The sequence below is a fragment of the Biomphalaria glabrata genome, chromosome 9 (genome assembly GCF_947242115.1).
Source record: "Biomphalaria glabrata chromosome 9, xgBioGlab47.1, whole genome shotgun sequence".
NCBI classification, from domain to species: Eukaryota; Metazoa; Mollusca; class Gastropoda; family Planorbidae; genus Biomphalaria; species Biomphalaria glabrata.
Window position 1 is genome coordinate 15,862,960 of NC_074719.1, and position 24,151 is coordinate 15,887,110.

The 24,151-nt window shown below is 36.6% G+C and overlaps 1 protein-coding gene across 1 annotated transcript in view; it reads left to right on the forward strand.

Moving 5' to 3' along the window:
- Window positions 1–24,151, forward strand: part of LOC106062087 (protein lev-9-like) — a 157,596-nt gene that overhangs the window by 45,063 nt on the left and 88,382 nt on the right. The window contains exon 2 of the mRNA XM_056042692.1: window positions 17,274–17,450. Coding sequence (XP_055898667.1) covers window positions 17,381–17,450 — 70 coding nt within the window. The 5' untranslated portion in view covers window positions 17,274–17,380. The remainder of the gene's footprint in view (window positions 1–17,273; window positions 17,451–24,151) is intronic.

The window sequence follows — 24,151 nt, forward strand, 5'->3', positions numbered from 1 at the left end:
AGCAAACAAAATGTATGACATAAACTTTCATAGACTCATCTACTACACTGGGCTGTCTCGTCCTATCAAACGTCATTACGTTATGGGCACTCTAAGTGACTCTATAAAAGATGATAGATGTAGAGTCTATATATTGACTAGTCATTACTGTTGGAAGTGTCTGTCTAGAGTCTCCCCGCAGCGCTTCCATTCTCTATTGAAATGACATCTAGAGCAGCAGTCAGACTATGCACGCTATCTATGCACACTTCATGGAATCGAGCGATGCCGCCACTCTGCAAATAGCCATTTCCCTAGTCAGAAAAAAAAAAGCAAAGGGCCCTTTCAAAAGGACAGAGTCAAGGGGATGATAGAGAAAGACAATCCATGGGGGGCCAGTTATAGTTCTTGTCCTACTTTTCTTTCAAAACCCACGTCTGCTTTCTTATTCGTCTGCTACTGACTTGTGAAACAAAAATCGAAAACAAGCTGTTCTTTCATATCTTATTTAAAAAAAAAAGATGTTCTTTCATATCTCATGTTTAAAAAATCCACTTTGAAGAGATATATTATTATTTTTTTAAAATTTTGTATAAACTGTTGTAACTAATGTTGTAACTAATGTTGTGAATGATAAACAAGTCCAATGCGGTCATGAATTAAGACAGGAACACTTTGCTAACTTTACGGTTGCAGGAGTAAACAAGTTTAAAAATACACCTTTTGATATCTTGATTTCATTAGCAAAGATATGAACTAGTGAATAAACTGTTCACTATTTTAGTTCACTTTACTGTATATCAGTTAAAGGAAGCGTCCTCTTAGGAAGACTTGGAAGACGTCCAGATGTGAGGCCAAAGAACTAGAAGATGTGTTATGTTTAATTCTTGTAGTGTTTATTTCTCAATCAGCCATTTTGTCTTGAAACATTGAAATGGATTATACATATCCGTATGTTGTTTGTTTGTTGTTCGTCTGTCGTTTTAGTTTGTTAAATGGCTTTTGTTATTAACAGAGTAAACATAATACCAAGAGATCTGGGCACTTCAAAATATGTGGGCAGTGAAATGTTCTAACAGTGTGGACAGTGAAATGTGTGAGTTTTGTGGACAGTGGTATGTGCTTTCAATACTGACTGTGAAATGTGGTAACTGCGTGGGCAATGAAGATTTGTAGTCACTGGGGAGTGTTTTCATTGGTTAGGATAATGACTATAAACTATTTAGTGGTAAAAGGATCGCTTTATAATATCACATTTTTTTTCCAAATTTCAACTTAATGACAGTTTCATTTTTAACCAGATTCCTATGAAAAATTGGCTCAGCTTGGTTCTTCAAAAGGGCAGGATCAAGCCACTTCCCATTTACTACCTCCCTTGAATTTTTTTTCTACGATGTCCATTCCCAGGGATTTGACCAATGTTCAACTAGGAAGTCACTTAAAAGAACCCATAAAATGTCTTTGATTGTTGGCCTCATGGAAACCGAAAACAAAATAATTGTCGTCTGCCATTCCGTTCTGGTCAATTATGCGCTAGGATTAATGGCTCACTTTTGTACACCAGTCTTAATGTTTATTTTCTGGTATAACTTTTCAAACATTTATGGATACCCTCATTTCCTGTCTTTTTAAATACACTACTTCTATCGGAAATAGAAATCTTTGAAATTAGAATAAAATTGTTTCGGCTGACGAGAAGAAGAGAAAGTTTTCGACTGCTGACAATTAGCAATACTGGTAAACAACTTGAATAGCGTGACCTACTTTGAGGCAATTTCAAAGTTTTCCCACTTCCATAATCAGCTCTAAGTGGGATCGGCTTTTGTACTATTTCACTTTAGAAACCAAATCTTCTGAAGTATTCCCTTGTGGACAATTTCGCTGTAATTAGGATATTTGAAAGTCTTTCTTGTTGATAAAACATTTTGAAGAAGATATTATCTCTCCTCCAAACAAGAGATCAATGGTTGAAGAAAGAGTTACTTCATGCTTCCGTCTAGCGTAAACTTGATTCTGGAGTTGTCTCTCTTGAACTTGGATTACGGAATAAAGAAAGAGAAAAAGCAAAAAAAAACAAAAAAAAAAAAAATGAAAATCAATAAATAACAAAAATGATTTAAAAGTAAAGCTTATACAAAGGAAATAACCTATCAATTACTGCCATTTCTCTCAATAATGTAATATTTTGTTCCTTTTAACTACAAAAAAAAAAAAAAAAAAAGAATATTAATTAGTTATCACTAATGAATTAATTTATTCGCTAAATTTTCGATCGATTCATGTATTGTCATCAATAATGTATATTTGTGCAAAGTTTCAAACTGATCCGAAAATTCAAAGATTCAAGCAAACATCTGAATTAAAAGATTCAAGCAAACATCTGAATTAAAAGATTCAAGCAAACATCTGAATTAAAAGATTCAAGCAAACATCTGAATTAAAAGATTCAAGCAAACATCTGAATTAAAAGATTCAAGCAAACATCTGAAGAAATCAACACTCTTTCCATCTTCATAACAACTTTTTTTTTCTCATAACTTTGTGAAAATGGAAGCAAGCGAAAAGGGTTCGAATCCTTTAGTGCGTAAAGATAATTTCTTTTAAGGGCATAGTTCCGTCAGGGCCGAGGGACAGCCAGTGAATTGCTTCCATTGATCTCCGTGGCAGAAGTAAAGAAACCGGAAGAGCATCGCCACAACAATGCGAGCAGAAGTGAACAGGAAACGTATGAGTGTCTCCCCTGAGAGACTCGGCGTCTCGTGGCAACTAACTGGAAATGATGTCATGGGGAAAGCCCAAAAGATTGGAAAGATAAAGTGCAGATCGGAGACGGTGGGTGGAATAGATTAAGATAAAAGTGTCTACTGTAATTTTTTAAAAAACTAATTTATTTCTGTGGGACATCTACTGAATGCGAAGTCAGTTTACAAATGATTTCGTCAGACAAAACTTTTGAATTGACTTCACAAATGTTACAGGTCAAATTACTTATGTTAACTGTAGGTAATCCAAATCTGGATATGCACTGCTTCAGACTTAAGTAACTAAAGTAACAAGAAGAGAACACGTTTTTATTTATGTACTTGAAATATTTCTATTGAAATCTACCCACACAGCATTGGGAATCATAGAACACAGCATCGGGAATCATAGAACACAGCATCGGGAATCATAGAACACAGCATCGGGAATCATAGAACATAGCATCAGGAATCATAGAACATAGCATCAGGAATCATAGAACACAGCATCAGGAATCATAGAACACAGCATCGGGAATCATAGAACACAGCATCGGGAATCATAGAACACAGCATCGGGAATCATAGAACATAGCATCAGGAATCATAGAACACAGCATCAGGAATCATAGAACACAGCATCGGGAATCATAGAACACAGCATCGGGAATCATAGAACACAGCATCGGGAATCATAGAACATAGCATCAGGAATCATAGAACATAGCATCAGGAATCATAGAACACAGCATCGGGAATCATAGAACATAGCATCGGGAATCATAGAACATAGCATCAGGAATCATAGAACACAGCATCAGGAATCATAGAACATAGCATCAGGAATCATAGAACATAGCATTGGGAATCATAGAACATAGCATCAGGAATCATAGAACATAGCATCGGGAATCATAGAACATAGCATCGGGAATCATAGAACATAGCATCAGGAATCATAGAACATAGCATCGGGAATCATAGAACACAGCATCGGGAATCATAGAACACAGCATCGGGAATCATAGAACATAGCATCAGGAATCATAGAACATAGCATCGGGAATCATAGAACATAGCATCAGGAATCATAGAACATAGCATCGGGAATCATAGAACACAGCATCGGGAATCATAGAACACAGCATCGGGAATCATAGAACATAGCATCAGGAATCATAGAACATAGCATCGGGAATCATAGAACACAGCATTTGGGAATCATAGAACACAGCATCAGGAATCATAGAACATAGCATCAGGAATCATAGAACATAGCATCAGGAATCATAGAACATAGCATCGGGAATCATAGAACACAGCATCGGGAATCATAGAACACAGCATCGGGTATCATAGAACACAGCATCGGGAATCACAGAACACAGCATCGGGAATCATAGAACACAGCATCGGGAATCATAAAACACAGCATCGGGAATCATAGAACACAGCATCGGGTATCATAGAACACAGCATCGGGAATCATAGAACACAGCATCGGGAATCATAGAACACAGCATCGGGAATCATAGAACACGGCATCGGGAATCATAGAACACGGCATCGGGAATCATAGAACACAGCATCGGGAATCATAGAACACGGCATCGGGAATCATAGAACATTGCCTTGGGTATCATAGAACACAGCTTATTTTTGAAACAAATTTAAAATTGAATTCGTTTGTTCACGTATGTGCTGGCCAATGAAAACAACATTCGTGCTACAAAGGTTTTCAGCTGTGGAAATATTTCACTGACCTATATAAACTGTTTGCAGCTTTGCGCAATTTCAGTTCGATGATTTTGTTTATATTCTGGGTGTACACGGAAACCGGATTCTGAAACAAGCGTACATGAGCCGTTTGTATAAGCTGCCGTCTAATTGGACAATTAACTAATGGATGATCAGAATGGAATCTGATTGGGCAGTGTGAAGAGTAGATGCATGTGTGATGGAGATTCTATCTTTTACAGATTCAACAAGTTAGTTTTCAACATAAAAACTCAGAAATACAGACTTTGATCAAGATGAATAATGATTGGTTCTATTCTTTAAGATTTTTTTTTTATTTATTTAAGAAAAAAAAACACTTCGTGAAACAGGTCATTGAATGGGTGGGGGAGGTGGGGCAACTCTTGTTGATAGTCAGAATAGATTTAAGCTTTGAAAGCAATACCATAAAGAACTTATTGTATATAAACTTCTTGTGGTGACTCCTGCTGAAGGATCATTTGCTTCGCTTTTGGTGGGCAAAGATAATTCAAACTGAAGTATTACAAGACGACTAACTATCATGTTATGTTGGTCTACTTCCCGGTACAGTCATTGGATCACATTTAGAGCAGTGAGATTTGTTTTTTAAGGAACATACATGTAAACTATGTCGTCTTGTATCTCAAGTATAAGGCTGTAGTAGCGTGTGTAGTCCAACATGGCTAGTTCATCATTAGCTGGACAGGTCTCATACATGTAAACTACGTCTTCTGTCTCAAGTATCAGGCTGTTGTAGCGTGTGTAGTCCAACATGGCTAGTTCATCATTAGCTGGACAGGTCTCATACATATAAACTATGTCTTCTTCTATCTCAAGTATCAGGCTGTTGTAGCGTGTGTAGTCCAACATGGCTAGTTCATCATTAGCTGGACAGGTCTCATACATGTAAACTACGTCTTCTGTCTCAAGTATCAGGCTGTTGTAGCGTGTGTAGTCCAACATGGCTAGTTCATCATTAGCTGGACAGGTCTCATACATATAAACTATGTCTTCTTCTATCTCAAGTATCAGGCTGTTGTAGCGTGTGTAGTCCAACATGGCTAGTTCATCATTAGCTGGACAGGTCTCATACATGTAAACTACGTCTTCTGTCTTAAGTATCAGGCTGTTGTAGCGTGTGTAGTCCAACATGGCTAGTTCATCATTAGCTGGACAGGTCTCATACATATAAACTATGTCCTCTTCTATCTCAACTATCAGGCTGTTGTAGCGTGTGTAGTCCAACATGGCTAGTTCATCATTAGCTGGACAGGTCTCATACATATAAACTATGTCTTCTTCTATCTCAAGTATCAGGCTGTTGTAGCGTGTGTAGTCCAACATGGCTAGTTCATCATTAGCTGGACAGGTCTCATACATGTAAACTACGTTTTCTGTCTCAAGTATCAGGCTGTTGTAGTGTGTGTAGTCCAACATGGCTAGTTCATCATTAGCTGGACAGGTCTCATACATATAAACTATGTCCTCTTCTATCTCAACTATCAGGCTGTTGTAGCGTGTGTAGTCCAACATGGCTAGTTCATCATTAGCTGGACAGGTCTGTCAGCGGAAAGTGGAAGGAGGAAAAAACGAAGCTATTAGAAGGGGCGGTAATCTAAGAATGTATTGTCTGGGGAGAGTTGTTTAGAACAACGTAAGGGAGATAATCAATAAGTTATAAAAAAAATGTAGGAGATTATAAAAGAAAGGATAAATCTTAAAACAAAACAAAATAATTTAATTACACACACAAAATAACAACAACACACATTCATTATAGAGACAATAATCATAATAGTCGTACCTCACGTTTGATCTGATGAAAACAGATCGAGTTTGTTATACTGTAGTAGGCTGCAGATTCTTTGCTCGGAATAAAGAGAAATAACAAAGAGTAAACTACAAAAGTATTGTTATGTAGTAAATACAATAAGGACAAATAACGAGCGATGCAATCGTGAAACATACAGACATATAAGCGGGTTATTATATTTACAAATCTTGTATCAACTCCCTACGTCTGTCTGTCTGTCTGGTACACATTTCGTACACGTTATTTCTCTGATCTCCCATTCTCGGATGAAGTTGAAACTGACCAATTATTCATCGATCCTAACAAAACATGGGAATGAATATAAAAATTAACAAGTTAATAAATATATTAGTGGTACTTAATTAATTTTGTTTGGTTTTGCAAAGGGAAATAAATCTTATAATTTTGAGAGATATGGATGTAAATGTGCATTATTTTCCTTGATATAAGCTTATTTTTGAAAATTATTTTTGAAGAAATATTTTGCTTGCTTTTATTCTAGATACTATTTTGTCACTGTTATGTTAAAAACTTACCTACGAAGTATACATGCAGTAAGATGTGTACATGGCGGTAGCAATCCTTTCTAGAGCATCCATTCAATCTATCGCTTCACTCCGTGAGGATAACAAGATATTTCATCTGGACTTTTACGAAAAACTATTCAAAGTTTTCCTACACATTCATGACTTGATTGTTGACAAATATGAGTTCGTTCTGAGAATGATATTTCCTTGAAGCTAATTAGGTCAAATTACATGTGGGAAGAAAAATGGAGGTCCATTGTCACGTGATAAAACATGTCAGTGGTTGCCGATAACAACGGAAGTTGTTTTGTTGCACATTTGTTTTTTTTTCAAATCGACTGAAGGCTAGTGGTAGAGCAAAAAGAAACACACACACACACAACTAATGTGTCATTTCGGTATGGGAGAAAGAGAGAGAGAGAGAAAGAGGGAAAGAGAAAGAGAGACAGAGAGAAAGAGAGAGAGAGAAAGAGAGAGAGAGAGAAAGAGAGAGACAGCAAGAGAGAGAGAGTAAACAAAAGTGATTAAAAGAAAATAAAAAAGAGAGTATAAATGTACACATTTTACATTAATGTACATCTGTACACATTATGCATATACACATTAGGTATACTCTTCAGGCTTCACCCTAAGGCCCCCCTCTCCCACACCACCGCTCTCCCATTTAGTTTTAAGAACTAGGCATGGCATCGTGTTCCACATCTTTAATTAGGTTATGGTAATCCTGCAAGGAACCGCGTGACGGTGTGAGTCTGGATAATACGATTTCCATTTCCACGTCCCGGGGCCGAGTCAACGGACTAAGTTGACACAACAACAAAGTGACTGCGCTCTGTCAATGTCCATACGCAGCCAGTGTCTCGTGTCTATCTACATACGCACCGGAAGTCTGCGTTTCTCCTATCTTCTTAAACGTCAACTTTTAAGCCCGCTTGAACGGTTAGATCAGTGATCAGTCAAGGTAAAAGTAAAGTTCCCTCTTCAGACCTTGCGATCTATAGGGCAGGTGATGTTAAGGTCGTCTGTTTATTAGGCCTACGGTTAACGAGGGTGTCCATGTGGCCAGCACAACGATCAACCGCCTTTACTTTCCCCAACTTAAGTCTGGAACCCATTTGAGCTGGGTTGACTCAGGAGTGCCCTTAAAATCCCGAAATACAAAATCCTAGTCTTCACCGAGATTCGAACATAGGACCCCAGGCTCAAAAACCAATCGCTTAACCACTCAGCCACCGTCCCACACTTCTTAGGTCAGTGACAGACAAAGTTTAAAGGTCAATTATTTATTATGATTGTGTTAAGTTTTGTCCAAACCACTGTAGGAAATAACAACAGAATGACTGTGTCTTGAAAATGTCCATGTCAAGCAGTATTGTCTATCAAAGTACAAGACATATGCGAGTTGGAAGTACCTCAATTCTTTTACATAAACACACTGAAGAAATATGGCTTCGAATATATTTACCTTGAATTCAACTACACCGAATACTTGCTACAGGTCCTACAGGTTGCGGGGCCCTATGCGAAACTGATTGCGCGGGGCCTAATTTGGGTTGTGATAAGGATAATAAGTGAAAATTAAGATTTTGCATTAAAACATAAAGTCGTCTTTACATTGTAATTATATTTTACTAAGTATAAAATCACTATCAAATTAACTTTACATTTACTTTACAATAGATTGTAGTTTTCCAACAAAAATCCGATAATCATTCAGATCTGCCTTTTAGATTTACTATCGATTAGCAAAATATCGCTTTTTTTTTCTTTCTCAGAAGTTGAGATAAATTTAGATCTATACGTATATGCCAGTGACTATAAAAGTAAATTAAGTATTTGAACTTCTTGTTTTGGTTAAAATTCGGCTTATTATTATATTTTTATTAAATAAAAGCTGACAATGCCGTTTTTTTTTTATCGCGAGTAGGATTGGCTTTAAGTATCCATAAGTATCCATCATATACTGCTGACTAATGAACAGACTACTGAACAATGAATCTTATAAATAGTTCTGCCTCTCTTATATAGTCTCGACTTTTATGAAATGTTTCCATCATTGTTAGTCTTTTCTTTTCCCCAAACTTCTGTTAGTCGTTTGCTAAAATATTTAAACCTTAGACTTTTTAGACTATAAAACCTTTTTTTTTTTTTATTAGCACTTGTAAATCTCAGTGGATAACATGTCGGCCTTCCACCTTGGAGGCTTGAAACAACGAGTTTGAATTTAGAATCGTGGAATTTAAAAAAAAAGCTTTTGAAAAAGAAGGACGGAAACTTTCTCCAACTGTTCCACAAAAGTGAATGGACCAAAGGCACATTCCTCGTTCCATATTCTAGGAGAAATTTGTACAAAAGCTCCTTCTTCTCTAGCGCTATTAGAGCATGGAATGGGTTGCCTGAGCTAGTCAGGAAAACCAGTGACTTAGCAGAATTTAAGTCATTTGTTAACATGCATGACTAGAGGTTGTCCATTGTAGTTAAACTGAATTTCCATTTGATTGGATCAATAAAATTATCTTATCTTAGATTCTTGACGCGTTAGGACGTAATCATCTTATTTTTTTTGAAGTAACGTCTGTATTTTATAAGATTAACGCACTAAGCATTCTACAATCATGAAAGTTGATCCGAACAAATACAAAAAAAAAATATTTCCAATCGCACACATTTAGTACTGTCATTCTAAATCTATTAAAAATAAATTACATCATTGATTAAAAAAGTATTGATTCAATTTCATTCCATATAAGCTTTGTTTTTTGAAAAAAAACATTTTTAAAAAATTACTTTTTTTTTCTTGTATAGCCCATATGTAAGACCCATTCTTTTTATATGTACTTTATATTTTTCCAAATAACCCAGATATTTTCTTCATTAGACTACATATATATCTGATAGATCCAATTATTTCAAACCAATCAAAAAGGAAAAAAAAAAAACTTGTGTTCAACTAATAGCCAGTAATCTTGATCCTTTTACCCTTCAGACCTCATCAAAAGAAATCCACTGTAATTGTCTATCTCTAATATATCGCTGCTCTAAGGAGTTCTAAAAATAACATTCCTTCTCTGTCAATGCCTGCAAGTCATTTCTCAGATTCTTGTAATTAAAGGATATCTAGAGAGAAAAAAAAAGTTAATTGGCGAACCAATGAAAAAAAAAAGATTACGTTTAAATTATTTTTTTAAATATTATAATCTATTTTTATTACAAAGCTTGTATCAAGTCACTCTGTCTGCCTGTCTGTCTGTCCGTCCGTATGTGTGTCTGGTAAAAAGTTTAAACATGTTTTTTCTCCCATTTTCCATTCTCAGATCAAGTTAAAACTTTGTACATAATTCATTAAACCTGACAAAACGTGAATCTATTTAAAAAAAAAGTTAATTAGTTGTTTGGCGATTAATTATTTTTATTTTGTTTATGAAATAAGGGGAATAATAGGTACTTAATGAGAGATGTAACTTCGCCTTAGGACGGTCCCAAGCCCGGCTGAGAAAGGAGGAGGGTTGGGCGTAAGGCTAGCTACCCTACCCTGTAGAAAAACCACTAACTACAGAAAACCAAGCAGCAAATGAACAGAAGTCACGGACCTGGGAGAGGATGGATCTCCAGCTGGAAGGTTTATGATGCATGTTGGTGAAAGCCAGAGTCATCTAGAAGCCAACAGGCCGAAAGACCATCATCTCTACCAGGACCACCACCACCACCATCGGTACATGGAACGTCCGGACCATGTATGAGACTGGCCTTCAGAGACGCAGGAGATGAATAGGTCACACCCTTCGCAAGCCTGCATCCAACATAACAAGGCAAGCCCTAACCTGGATCCTCCAAGGAAAGAGGGGACGGACCAGGAATACATGGCGCCGTGATTTGGAAGCAGATGCCAAGTAAATGGGCAAGACATGAGGACAGAGACTCGCCCAGAACAGAGATGCCTGGAGGAAGCTGGTGTTGGTGGCCTATGCCCCAGAAGGGACCACAGGCAGAGATGAAATGAGATGAATGAGAGATGTATATATGGATTTGGCCCCCTAATTTCGTATTGCAACGTGTTTCTCCCACTTCCTAGTCTCGGAGCAAGTCGAACGTTTGCAGTATTCATTGTCCATCTATCAAACTTATTCTATTAAACTTATCCTTTATTTTTCTATTAGTAAACTTATCCTATAGATTACAGACGTCACTTATATGGATGATAATTGCGTCCTACGCAGTTCATGTGTGAATCTCGTCGAGATTATTAATCAGTGACTGAAACTCTGCTAAGTCATTGATCAAACTTATTCTTCCTGTTAAACTAACACATATTCAGTTAATACTCAATTAAAACTAATTTAAACAATCCACAAAGAAAAACATAAGAAATCCTTTGGAAAAGCTGATATTATGTGTAACTGTATCAATTAGTTTGGATCAGTCATGTAATTAAATTTGTAATAGATCTAGACTAACAATTATAAGTCTGTGTGATTAGAAATAATTTTATCAATTGTTTTTGTTTAGCGCTATGTCATGCTTTTAGCTTTCTCAATGCGCCATGATCCTATCACTTGTATGGACCAGTTGGGGAATTGATGAGATGTAAATGTTACAGTGATCGCTTTTTAAATGCATACAACAGTTGTACGACTTAAAGTAGAACTCTAGGCTCACGCCTCAAGGGGACTAATTCAACTTATACCACATTATCTGCCAAGTACTATTTCTTTTCCTTGTTTGATACCAAAGAAAATAATCAATTACAAGTAGTTAATAAGCTTTTTAAAAAAAATGTATTATGTTTTGCCAGGTACACGAAATAATTAATAATTGTGCAAAATTTAAACTTCATTCGTATAAACATTTTTACCTGACAGTAATTTTCCCTTTATGCAGCCTCTGCATACTACAGAATGATAATGAGTGCCTTAAGGTTGTCAGTTGCTAAATCAAATCTGGTCTAGTTAATATACGCACGCATAATTTAATAATCATACAAAATAAATAAAGCAAATAGGCTTATTGGCTGAATTATTATTATTATGGTGGGTAGAGTGAATAGTAAGAAGTGTATGCTGTTTATGTACTATAGATTATAGATATAACGTCAAGAAATCCATCATTTGTCAAGTCTTGTGTTTAGTGTTTGTAGTCTTGTATTATTCTGTCTAGTGTTTAGCGTTTGCAGTCAAGTCTGGTGAGTGTATTGCCGTCACTGTTCTCTAGTAACACATTCAACTGCTCAAAGATTATATTTTTTTTTGCGATGTCTCTCCAGCTAAAACCATAAACACGTTATTTTGTTTCCTTTTATCAAGGCCAGTAATTATGCTGTCTGCAGAAAACGTTCTTATCTCCCCTGTATTCAGCGTCTTGAACACTGAAAGACACTTCCCTGAGTAATCTCATTTGATAAATACATGCATAAAACTGTCGCTCGTATCATGCTTTTTTTAGGGCTGGATTTAATTTAAACCAGTGCTCAAAGGACGTGCGCGCGTGTGTGAGTGTGTGTGTGTGATGTGTGTGTGAGTGTTTGTGTATGAGTCAGTGTACGTGCATGTGTGTTGTCGTTGATGAGCCGGTGGCAGTGATGGTGGTCAGCGCTAAATGTTCAATTATCTGAGCTTATAGTTAGCACTTTTTTTCCCTCTTGCTTTACAACTTATCTTATCTTATAAAATACAGACGTAGCTTCATAAATACATAAACTAGTTCGTGTATGTTTTTCCTTTCTATTTGTTTTCTCTTTCAATGATTTGTGAAGTTTTTGTTCTGTTCTCATAAAGCTTATATCAACTTACTCCGACACCCAATCTCAAGCTGAAAGTTTTCACAATTATTATTTCACCTGACAACACAAGTATCAATATAAAACAAAATTAAACCAATTAGTTAATTAAATATAGGTGATTAATTATTTTGTTTGGTATCTCAAACAAGGGAAAGAAATTGTACTTGACTGACATTGGTGGTATAAGCTGAATTAGTCCCCTTTATAGGTCTCCGCTCTAAATTGAAACAAACGAAATATAACTATACAATCTTCTTTAGTCATAAGTACCTCATAAACATTACTCTCGGGACTGCTGCTCTCAGACGAATTGGTTTATAAAGTGGACGCTTGTAATGGATAACTGTTGACTTGTAGCACCAAATAGCTAATAGACAACTAAACAGCTATATTATATTTTAACTTGTAAAACTTGTAATGACTTGAATACCTTTGTGAACAATGTTACATAGAACTTTTATTACAATATAGACAGAATTCAACTTCAGAAACAATGTAGTAAATGCAGTAGACATAAAATGGTTTTCTGAATAAACATTTCAGTACAAAAATCACGTCTTTTCAGTCTGACGTTCCGTGGTCACCTGTCCTAGCTAAGACCTGCTGACGACACTGCCGCTTCTCTTGCATCCTTCACACTACATGACTAACCTTTGCCCTCCGTCACCATAGCAACACACACACACACTCTCCATAAAAACGCTTCTACGCCTTTGGAATCTGTTGATTGGTGTGACAGTCTATTCAAAAAATTTGACTTAATTTAAAAATAAAATAATGGGTCTAGGAAAATTATACAAGGGTGCCACAAATATCAAAATCTATCAAAACAAACCACGTTGACTGTAAGCATCCAGCACTGATCTTCTAACAACGTACGAAACCACTGGGCCAATGTCACGTACAGCATAAATCATATTCAATAAATCTAGCGAAGTCCGTTTATGTATGTATCTTAGGAACATTCGAAAATAGTCTGACCAACATACACAATTAGGGATTGGGTGGCATTTCCATTCCTCTGATTTCAATAGGCTGATCTATTCTTTAAAAAAACACTGCACGAGTTATCAATGATCTGTGTCTGTCTCAATGAAGCTAGTTCAAAGAAGATGTTTTTCAACTGTCATCAGATTCAGAATAACTTGAGTTCTGAATTTTTAAAAAGTTTTATGGGAAGAAAAAAAGTAAAAAAAAAAAATAAAACCAAATGTATGCAGATCAGTGTACTTCTACGGGATGCTGGTCTGAGCTCTTTTGAAATGGAGGAAGTTGATGTCACTGGAAGATGACAGTAATGAGGATTGTGGAGTCGGAAATATTTCTGGCAGGAGTCTTGGGGAGATGTAGCTTGCGGAGTGTTTTTGAGTCTCATTCAGTCATTCAGTCACGTGCTCGTTGTGCTTGGGAGATTTTCTTTTGACCTCTTGTAGCATGAGTGTGTGTGTGTGTGTGTGTGTGTTGTTCGGGTTAAAGTCATTCAAGTTTTAGTCTCTAGGTCTGGGTTGGAAACGAAAGAAGGCTGGTACTGATGTGTATGTGTGACGGTGAATGATTGGGTATCTGTGCATGTGTAAATACTTATGATTGCATTTGTGTATGTGTTTGTGCATGCGTGTATGTCCATTCAAGTGTGTTCAGTCTGCGTTGAAGTCTATGTTTATGTAGACTTTTTTTTAAAAAATCACTCGAGCTTAAAGGATTTTCTTTGCTGGTTCATTATGCCCTCTAAGCAAAGGTATGTATGGTCCGGATAGTACAGCGCAACGGCCGTAAATGACCCGAGGTCTGTAAGTCAGAAACCATTCATTGAAAACAGATTCCAATATTTATTGTACACATTCTGATTTTGATAGCGCATATATTTCCCTAGTGTTAGAAAATCAATACTTAATTATCTTTTCTTTAACGTATTTTCAATGTTCTGAGCCAAAAATGTTTTAGCGTAAATCTCGATAGTTCAAAAAAACAACAAATGATTCAAATGTTGAAATAAAAGTGCATGAGAAGTGCACCAGTGCTTTAATATATTTGACTATTGTTTTCTGCCGTTTTACATTAAAAGTTGATATTTCAATACCAATAGGGCAATATCAACTTCTTGCTAACACTTATTGAAAAGACATGCAATATATTTTTAAATTAACTCTTTCTCTGCGTAATTATTTTTCCTGACTCGACGGAATTATTCATTTGAAGTTCACTTTCCAGTTATGTTTAAACTTCAATAACTTTGTTATCAGAAAATATTTTCTTTGGTAGAGAATTAAAAGAGGATGCATGCTCTTTTTGTAAAACACAGATTAGTTTGTAAGCCAAAAATTAATTTTATGATGTCAAATCAACGATGGTATGGTCGATTAGGAGAGAAAGAGTTAAAAATAGGTTTTGAATAATGGCAAAGTCAATTTTATTTAAAAAGGAAATCTGTGTAATCAATATAACTCTATTTAATGGTCTGTCAATGACTTGCCTTGACAAGAATTTGTGAAAAACTTTAATAAAACTTATGCTTAGTTCTGGTGTGGCACTATATGCATAATTGTGTACGTATAGAATTTAACGCCTAAAAGTCTAATTATATTCAGCTTGACAACAAGTGAAATAATAAATTAAATATTTTTTAATAAACGGACACTCTAAGGCAGTGGTTCTCAACCTTCTAAACTCAGTAACCCCTTTTTACTATTCCCAAATATGCGCTACCCCTATCAATAAAATACATCTCGTTCATAAGCCTAGGTAACTGTGCTTTTGCTAAACGTAATCCGCATGTGAATATCTGATAGATCGATGTATTGCCAAAGTTTTATATTTAATCACAAAACAATATGTAATTCAGGCATGTCAAACTCATTAAGGTGTATGGGCCACACAAGAAAAACCAAAACTTACTATGACATGAAGGGCCGCAGCCAAAAATTAGTTAGAAAATGTAGCCTACTAGTGTTATGTAAATTAGAAACATTACAATAGAATACAATAAATAATGGAATACCTGATCCTTGGTTAGCTAAATTTTAAATATCGCAAATGTAATTAAAAAAATTACTATGATTACGCATTATTTTTGTTGTCCTGATGCTTGACATCTTTTCTGGGATACACGTTTATTAATGTCAGGTTGAATGTTGTTTGCCACTGACACTATCATCACTGACAAATTTTGATCAGGTAATCACGAACGATGAGGTGATTTGTAGCTTTCATTATAGAAAAGAACTGCTCACAGAGATCAGTGATTGCAAACATAGCTAGAATTCTGGCTGCAAATTTCCGCAATTCAACGTACCGTTCAGGTAAATAGCTCTAACATTTTGGCAAAGCCACTTCTATATACTTCGCTTTTAACCAAGATTCTGACTATTTCTATCAGCTTTAATTGCACATTACCAGCAGCATTTTCAGAGACAAATGAAAATGAAGATACAAACAATGAAAATTTTTGCTGGTATGAAACAAAGTCACGAAAACGGTCATTGAAAAGCATCTACTAACGATTCCAGGTGTAGGACATATTTACCAAATGTTGCAGTCGTATTTAATCTTTTTAGTTCCTGACACGTTGACAAGTGAACAATGTTTTCTCTTGATATTTAGTTTATCCACATTCGTAAGCTTGCTTGAAGGCACTTCACATCATCACACGAGATTGTGACCATTTTGTCTTTACCTTGAAGTTTCCAATTCATGTCTTGCAGGTGACCAGTGGGATCAACTGCTAATACCAAATCCTGAACCTATTCGTCAGTTTGGAAATGTTCAACAGGTTCACCTTTCATGTTCACAAACAATACAATTTCCTCACGCAGTCCAAAAAATCTCTTCTATACTTTATGACATGAGAGCCAGCTGACTTCTGTGTAGTAGGGAACACAATCAAATTCCTGTCCATTGCCATTGGCGATGATTTAAGCCACGGGCACGAATAAAATTGATAGCGACTGGAACTGGTCCTAGTACATGTTGGAACTGTAATTGCTTTGCGCATAATGCTTCTTGGAGAATGATGCACTGAAAATGATCACATTGAAAATTAGCATCAGCCTCTCTTATTTTTGTAAGCAGCTTTGCACCAGCAACATTTCTAACCCCAATCAAGGTTGGTGCGCACCGTGTGCCATCCGTTGTTAGACTAGCTAGCTTTACCAAATGTAAATTGTACTGCAATATCACCTCCTGTTATTTCTCTAAAACACCCTCGCTTGCTATGGTGTTATGCATAGAACAGAACTCAGGAGCTCATCATGCATTTCAAAATTCCTGTCACAGGCCATTATGCATATAGCCAACTGTGCAACACCCATTACTTCAGTTGACTCATCGAGAGTCATTGAAAAGAGTTTGGTGTGGGACCTGCAGCACCTGCTCTGCACACACCACTAATACTTTTTAATGAGATTTTCTTTTCTACTTTTCCAAAAATGATTGAACATTTCCTATCTCTGTGGAGCTTTTTCAGTGCACGGCCCCAAAGGTTTGGAACTCACTCCCCATCGATCTCAGACAGACAACTTACAACTTATAAACAATATGTAATATATAATTGTATAAATATGAATGAATGTATATGAATTTTATATTCCATTTTACTTTGTGCTGTCAACGTTCAAGATTACCTCCCCTACTTCGGCCTATAACATCACTCCTCTGATAATTCTTTATTATCATTATTACAGAAAACTTACAGAGTACATTAAGTTGTCTCCCTTACACAACTGGCTAAGGAGTACAGGGACTCTTTCACCGAGTGTACAAGTGATCTAACTAACAGTTCAATGTAACAATGAGAAGAACCATCCAGTTCTGTGTTATTCTATTTATTATTGGCTTAACCACAGAATACCAAAATTCAGGTAAGTGTATGATCTTTCTTTTCACTCCTTGTTTCTAATATTTGTATATCTCGGATGAATACAAAGCAATTCTTTCCTTTCGCAATATTTTTGTTGGATTGGTATAAGTCAATGGTGAGATCTAGCTCCAAACCAACAGGAGACGAGAGGTTCTCTGAAAAGCGGATAACGTTAGATACCAGCTCGAGGGTTGGTAGAGACAGTGGCGTAGCAGGGTAAACCTGAATCCTGGTTCAGGAATGTGAAGTTTGGCCCCCTCTTATAGTGTGACTGAACCCAAACTGGGCTCTACGTATCTAATGAGAAACTAAATGTCAATGAACAAAATTACACGCCAGACAGTACACAGGGTGCACCTGTTCCTTACGGGGTGAAGGAGAACAATTTCCCCAAGCTTTGGATCTGTCCTGTCTTGGATTTTGTGTGTTGTCTGATTCTAACAATTTCTTATGCGAGTCCAAACACATCCAAGGGACATAAAGATTAACTCTAACATACTTTGATAAGACTTGTGAAGAATTCAACTGATGTTTATTTACAGATGTGGATGATTGGTTTGTCTTTCTATCCGAAGTTTTAATTAGCCAGTGGGGTAGCAAGCAATGTGCGGGTGGTGCGGGCCGCACAGGGCATCAAGTGGTGGGGGGCATCAAACTGAGGACAAACTTTCTAACATCTAAAATATGGATCAAAATGTTTTGGTACATTGTCATGCAGATGCTCAAAGATGTATTGGTCACAAGATAAAAGTTGCCAGGCGCAAAAAGATGAAGATAGATTTTCTATCAACACACAAGAAAGCTACTGATGGAAATACCTTCCTTGGACCGTATTGTTCATGAAATAATAACCTCGTCATAACAACGTCATGATAAATATGAATTTTAGTAGCCTTTATTGAGTCCTCAGATGGAAATTAATTTCGATGGTTCTCCCAGCGACATAGACAAAAACTAATTTTGTCTGGGGGGCTTAAGGTAATTGTTGCGGTTTCTCCAGAAGTCTTCGAACTTCCAAAACAGAAATTTATTGAGCTTTATCCCCGAATATAACCACCTTGATTCGCATATTTGTTTTTTACCATTGAGTTAAGTGTGGCTACATGCAAGCGAAGCTTTTCCAAACTTACTTTGATGAAATACTTACAATCAACGATGACGAATTTACGACTCCCTAATTTGGCAATTTCGTCGATTGAATAAGACCTGGTGGAACAAACTGATTTCGATAAAACTATCGATAGTTAGCTGACGAGAAAGCACGTGAGATTCATTTGTATTATCTTTTTTGTAAAATCAATTCTTTGCAAAACAGCAATACTTTAAAATGACTACACTTTATTTCGAAATCAGAAACCTTTTGCTGTTTTAAAACTTTTTTTTTTGGAGGGCACCATGAGGAACTGCCGCACAGAGCATCAAATACCCTAGCTACGCTACTGTAATTGGCAGTCTATTCACTATACATTGGTTTGCATCCTACTTCTCCTAAAATATACCCGTGTTCTGCAACGTCACTCGTCTGTCTCACTACGTCACTACTTTGACCGACGCTAAAAACAATGCACACTATATTTATTTACAAAACTCACATAATCTCAAAAAAAAAAAAGGCTAGGTTACTGCAGATCATTTGAATGGCCAATGTCATAGGTCATCCATGTAACATTTCGGGCAGGAGCGTAGCTAGGAGTTTCCCATCGTTTGGGGGCCCAGGGGGTGCTTGACCTATTTGGGTCCGTGCTTTTTGCGTTTATATTTAATTTTTAATGTAAGGGGCACTCATTTGGGGGGCCCCTCTCAAGTAGGGGCCTAGTGGGATTTTCAAATTCTCTCCCTCCTCCTCCCACCCTAGCTGCGCCACTGGTTTCGGGACTCCGACTCACCTGCTGGATCCTCAGATGTTCTGAACGTGTAATGGTCGTCACATGTATGGGAACTTGATGACTTCCCACAGCGCACTGGGCCTGTTTTATATCAGCTTCGTCTAGTTTTCTGAGCGGAGGGTCCATTGTGATCTCAAGCTCGGTTTCTGTGCGCAAATGTTTGTTACTTCTGATAATTGGAAGACATATTGTCTATAAGTGTTGCGTTATTATTGTTTGAACTTTCCTCTTCTATTGCACGATGCCAATGAATAGAGAAAATTTTTACAGTTTATTTATATTATTAATTCAAGTATTTTAACTAGTAAATATGCATTTTAATATTAAAGAAATAATTAACATTTGAACCAAAAAAAAAACAACAAATATACATTATATAGGACACTTTCATAATGAATAGGCTTACAAGTAGTTATTATTATTTATATTAGTAGTATTATTAAATAAAAAATTTAACACGTTAGATCTCAATGAAACGCTATTCTTACAATTTAAGAGTTATCTTCCTTTTATAGATTACATACTATAACTACATTGATAGAATTTACATGGCTTTGTTAATTTGCTCGGACACCAGAAATAGAACTTACGAGCAATGAACATGATTTCATTAAAGTAATACAATAAATCAGTGATGCCCAAAGTACGGCCCGCGGGCCAGAACCGGCCCGCAACGTGGTTGCAACTGGCCCGCCGAAAAGTCGGCACAAAAAGTAATAAATTCTCCCCCCTTCAAAAAAAAGTTGAAAATATATCTTTACCTTTGCTAGGGCCCTCACTTTTTCTCTGGTGGATTGGTACCATGACCTTTAACGAGTATGAGTTTGTGAAATGGAACTCTGAATGTAGAATCTACCAGGAAAAGTGAATGGATCTTTTTTTTGTGGAACATGATAATAAGCCAACATAGTTTAATTGTAAAGAAAGTCTGGATGTTTAAAACAACAACATATACAGTGGCATTATAAAACAAATAGAACGGCCTTCCTGGTTTGAGCCGCGTATAAAAAGATTGGTTAAACTACGCCTAGAGATTTGATCAAAATGAGACAAGAAAATAGTTGGTGGTAAAAGTAGCTACAAAGCTGCTCTCATTTTAAGTAGAAATGAAGCAATATTTTTAGACGCGTAAAAAATGATAGACTTTAACTATCCCATTAATTAATGTAAGAACTAGATCCAAAAGTTTCAAATGGTTTCAGGTGAATTTTGATTTCATATTTTACCATTTTGTTGATGTGGCCCGCAACACATGTGTCGAAAGTTAAAATGGCCCGCTGGTCAAATTAGGTTGAGCACCACTGCAATGATGTGATGCATTGAAACTCTTATAGTCAACACATTCACTTACATAACCCCGTTTGGGCCCCTAGTGGTCGAGGGTCCAGGCGCAATGAACCCCTTCGCGCCATGGTTGCTACGCCACTGGGTAGAGAGTAGAACGAAGCTGAAGACCAACCCTCGAAGGCGTGTACATCGAGAACCACTGCCATCCTCCTATTCTATACCAGGCTAAACTGTGCGGGGTACTTCATTTATGAAATGGCCCCTTAAAGAACGGCGCCTGGATTGTTGACAATGTTTTGGTAGCTATTTTACAACCCCGCAAAGTGCATTGGACATTGGTAATACCCTCGCTCTCTTAGGCACCCCCACGGGAGTCTTCTTCTGCTACACATATGACCTAATCTTTTCCTCTTACGACCGTTTTCACCCAGGGTCGTATGCCCGGGGGGACTTCCGCCAGAGTTTCCTCTGGGATATGAATTGCATGTTGAATTAGTGGAATTAAGAGTACATTGCATAACTTGTTTTTCAAGGAGAAAAAAAGAGAAAGAGAGGAAATGAAAGATAGAAAAACAAAGAGAAAAGCGAGAGAGGGAGAGGAAGCGAGAAAAACAAAGAAATATGTAAAGGAAACTGTAGATACAGCGTTTAAAGTTGGAGATATAGACCTAGCTGTATACAGCATTGAAAGTTAGAGATATAGACCTAGCTATTAACAGCGTTTAAAGTGAGAGATATAGACCTAGCTGTATACAGCGTTTAAAGTGAGAGATATAGACCTAGCTGTATACAGCGTTGAAAGTTAGAAATATAGACCTAGCTGTATACAGCGTTGAAAGTTAGAGATATAGACCTAGCTGTATACAGCGTTTAAAGTGAGAAATATAGACCTAGCTGTATACAGCATTGAAAGTTAGAGATATAGACCTAGCTGTATACAGCGTTGAAAGTTAGAAATATAGACCTAGCTGTATACAGCGTTTAAAGTGAGAAATATAGACCTAGCTGTATACAGCGTTTAAAGTAGGAGATATAGACCTAGCAGCGACCTAGCTCTATTTCCTAACTTTCTCGGGAAAAAAATGTTCTTGAAATATCTGACCTACATTGAGTTGAATCCAAACCCTTCTATTGTTTTACAAAAACACATGTCTATCTTATACAAAGAATGCCAGATAGATTAGATTCATAACAGGCGTGTTGATTGCCTAGCGAGTCACAGGAGAATATGCTAGAACAGCCTGTAATAACATCACGTGATAGTGTATTCTCTCACTCGGCCAGCGGCCTGCAGAAAATCTGAATGAATTGATTCCTTTTCTTTTTTTGTTGTTTAACTTTTTTATTTTTCCATAAACGGAAATAGAGCCTCTCGTCTGACAGTTTTGTTGTTTGTTTGATAATTTAATAAAAGGCAAAACTTGGAAGAGAATTACTTTCTTCTTTTATTGTATTTGATTAAACACACGAAAAAAAACAATGAAGAAGATGACATCATGAGAAATGAGATTTATTTAGTTGACAAGAAACCCACTAGTTGATGTAGATAGGCCAACAGCTGGAAACACATGGAAGTGAATCAGATCTTGAATTTCTTTGATTACGAAAATATAAAGCTGTTAAACATTGGCTCAATCAAGTCTATCCCAACACAACTACACGCACGTACACTACTCAGTTACATGGTGAAAGCATTGCTAATTACACATTTAATGTGAGACCAGCAAGGTCTACTAGATGTCTTTATAGCTTATCAATGAATTTATTAGGACTGGTAATTAGTAAGGCTGGTCGGTACATTACGGTCTAAATGACTAACTGGAATATTCCAGTCTTAATCACTAGCTAGAATATTCCTGTCTTAGAGACTAACTGGAGCATTCTAGTCTTAATGACTAACTGGAATATTCCGTTCTTAATTACTAGCTAGAATATTCCTATCTTAGAGACTGACTGGAGCATTCTAGTCTTAATGACTAACTGGAATATTCCAGTCTTAATTACTAGCTAGAATATTCCTCTTAGAGACTAACTGGAGCATTCACGTCTAAATGACTTCCCGTGTTTTGGAATAGTTCTGTCTTGATGATTAACTGGAGAATTCTTGACTTGATGACTAGCTGCAATATTCCTGTCTGTTTATGACTAATAACTTAATGAGTAAATAATGTCTTGGCGGCTTGAAGACGAACTGGAGTTGTATCAACTTACTGATGTTTTTATGGTTTTCCTGAAATACTACTTGACACATTTCATCTTAAAAATCTGACTTGCTCACTTGTGTTTACGTAATTAGCACTGCATGAAAGAATTTTTTTTTTAAGTTTTCAATTTTGACATGTTAGCCACCACACTTTTCTGTAGTATAATAAAGTTAAAGTCTATCAGTATATCGAATTGAGAATCTTCGACTATCACAATTTTTACTTTAATCATATTCCACACGAACTCTTTGCCGAGTTTATCATGGGTAAAACTTTGACACAGGGTGGACTGTGGACAGAACGGTCGTCACAATGTATTTGCATATGACAATCTATGAGTTAAATATGTATATATTTAGGGGGAAAAAAGTAAAGATGAAAACTTGGGTCTGATTGTTCTAATTGTCCACAATATAATCATCTTAAAACTAACTTTGGCTGAGATGGTTTTATAAAAAAATATCAAAAAAAAAAAAAATCGCTTCAGTGGGAATTCCCGCACTCGACCTAATAGTTTCTTTGAATTTATTTAGGAGTTGAATCAATAAGGACACGTCCATTAACATTTGCGCACCGTCTTATGTAAAAGTTCTAGTCCACTTGCCCGTGTACAATCATGAGCGGGATTGTTTGATTGTGCAGAGCTCACTGGAATACTTCCTGCAACAATGTCGCATTAGAAATACGTTGAAGGAGAAAAGGGTGACCAACATTAATTTCATACAGTAGGAATCAACCTGAGCAAAAAAACATTCTTGCTTATATAACTTGACAATATTAGAGGTTCATATAATGTCTATCTAGTTAGAAATCTGACTCGATGTAAAAGCTTAAATAGAACTACTGCTGGCTTCTTAATACAAACTAATGCACACAGCACAGCACACACACACACACTTGTATACTCGTCAGCTCTCTAATGGACGTACAATGAAATCTCTCAGTTCGAGATCAGATCCAAAACTGTGACGTATTTAATTTTGCTGATTAGATATAATGCATAGATTCATGTCCTCATGTTTTACGCTGGATAATTTTTCTATCAAGCTAGTCAACAGTCGCTATATCGATCTATCGGTCTAGACTTATATAGTCACCGTAAGAGTTGATCACTAGAGAAAAGTCTTTGAACGAGGTTGGCAGAAATGACGAAAAATGGTAAGAGGTAATAATCTCGTTATGTGTTTACAACTCTAATGTCCACTTCTCTAACGTTGACTCTCTAATGTCCACTTCTCTAACGTTGACTCTCTAATGTCCACTTCTCTAACGTTGACTCTCTAATGTCCACTTCTCTAACGTTGACTCTCTAACGTCCACTTTTC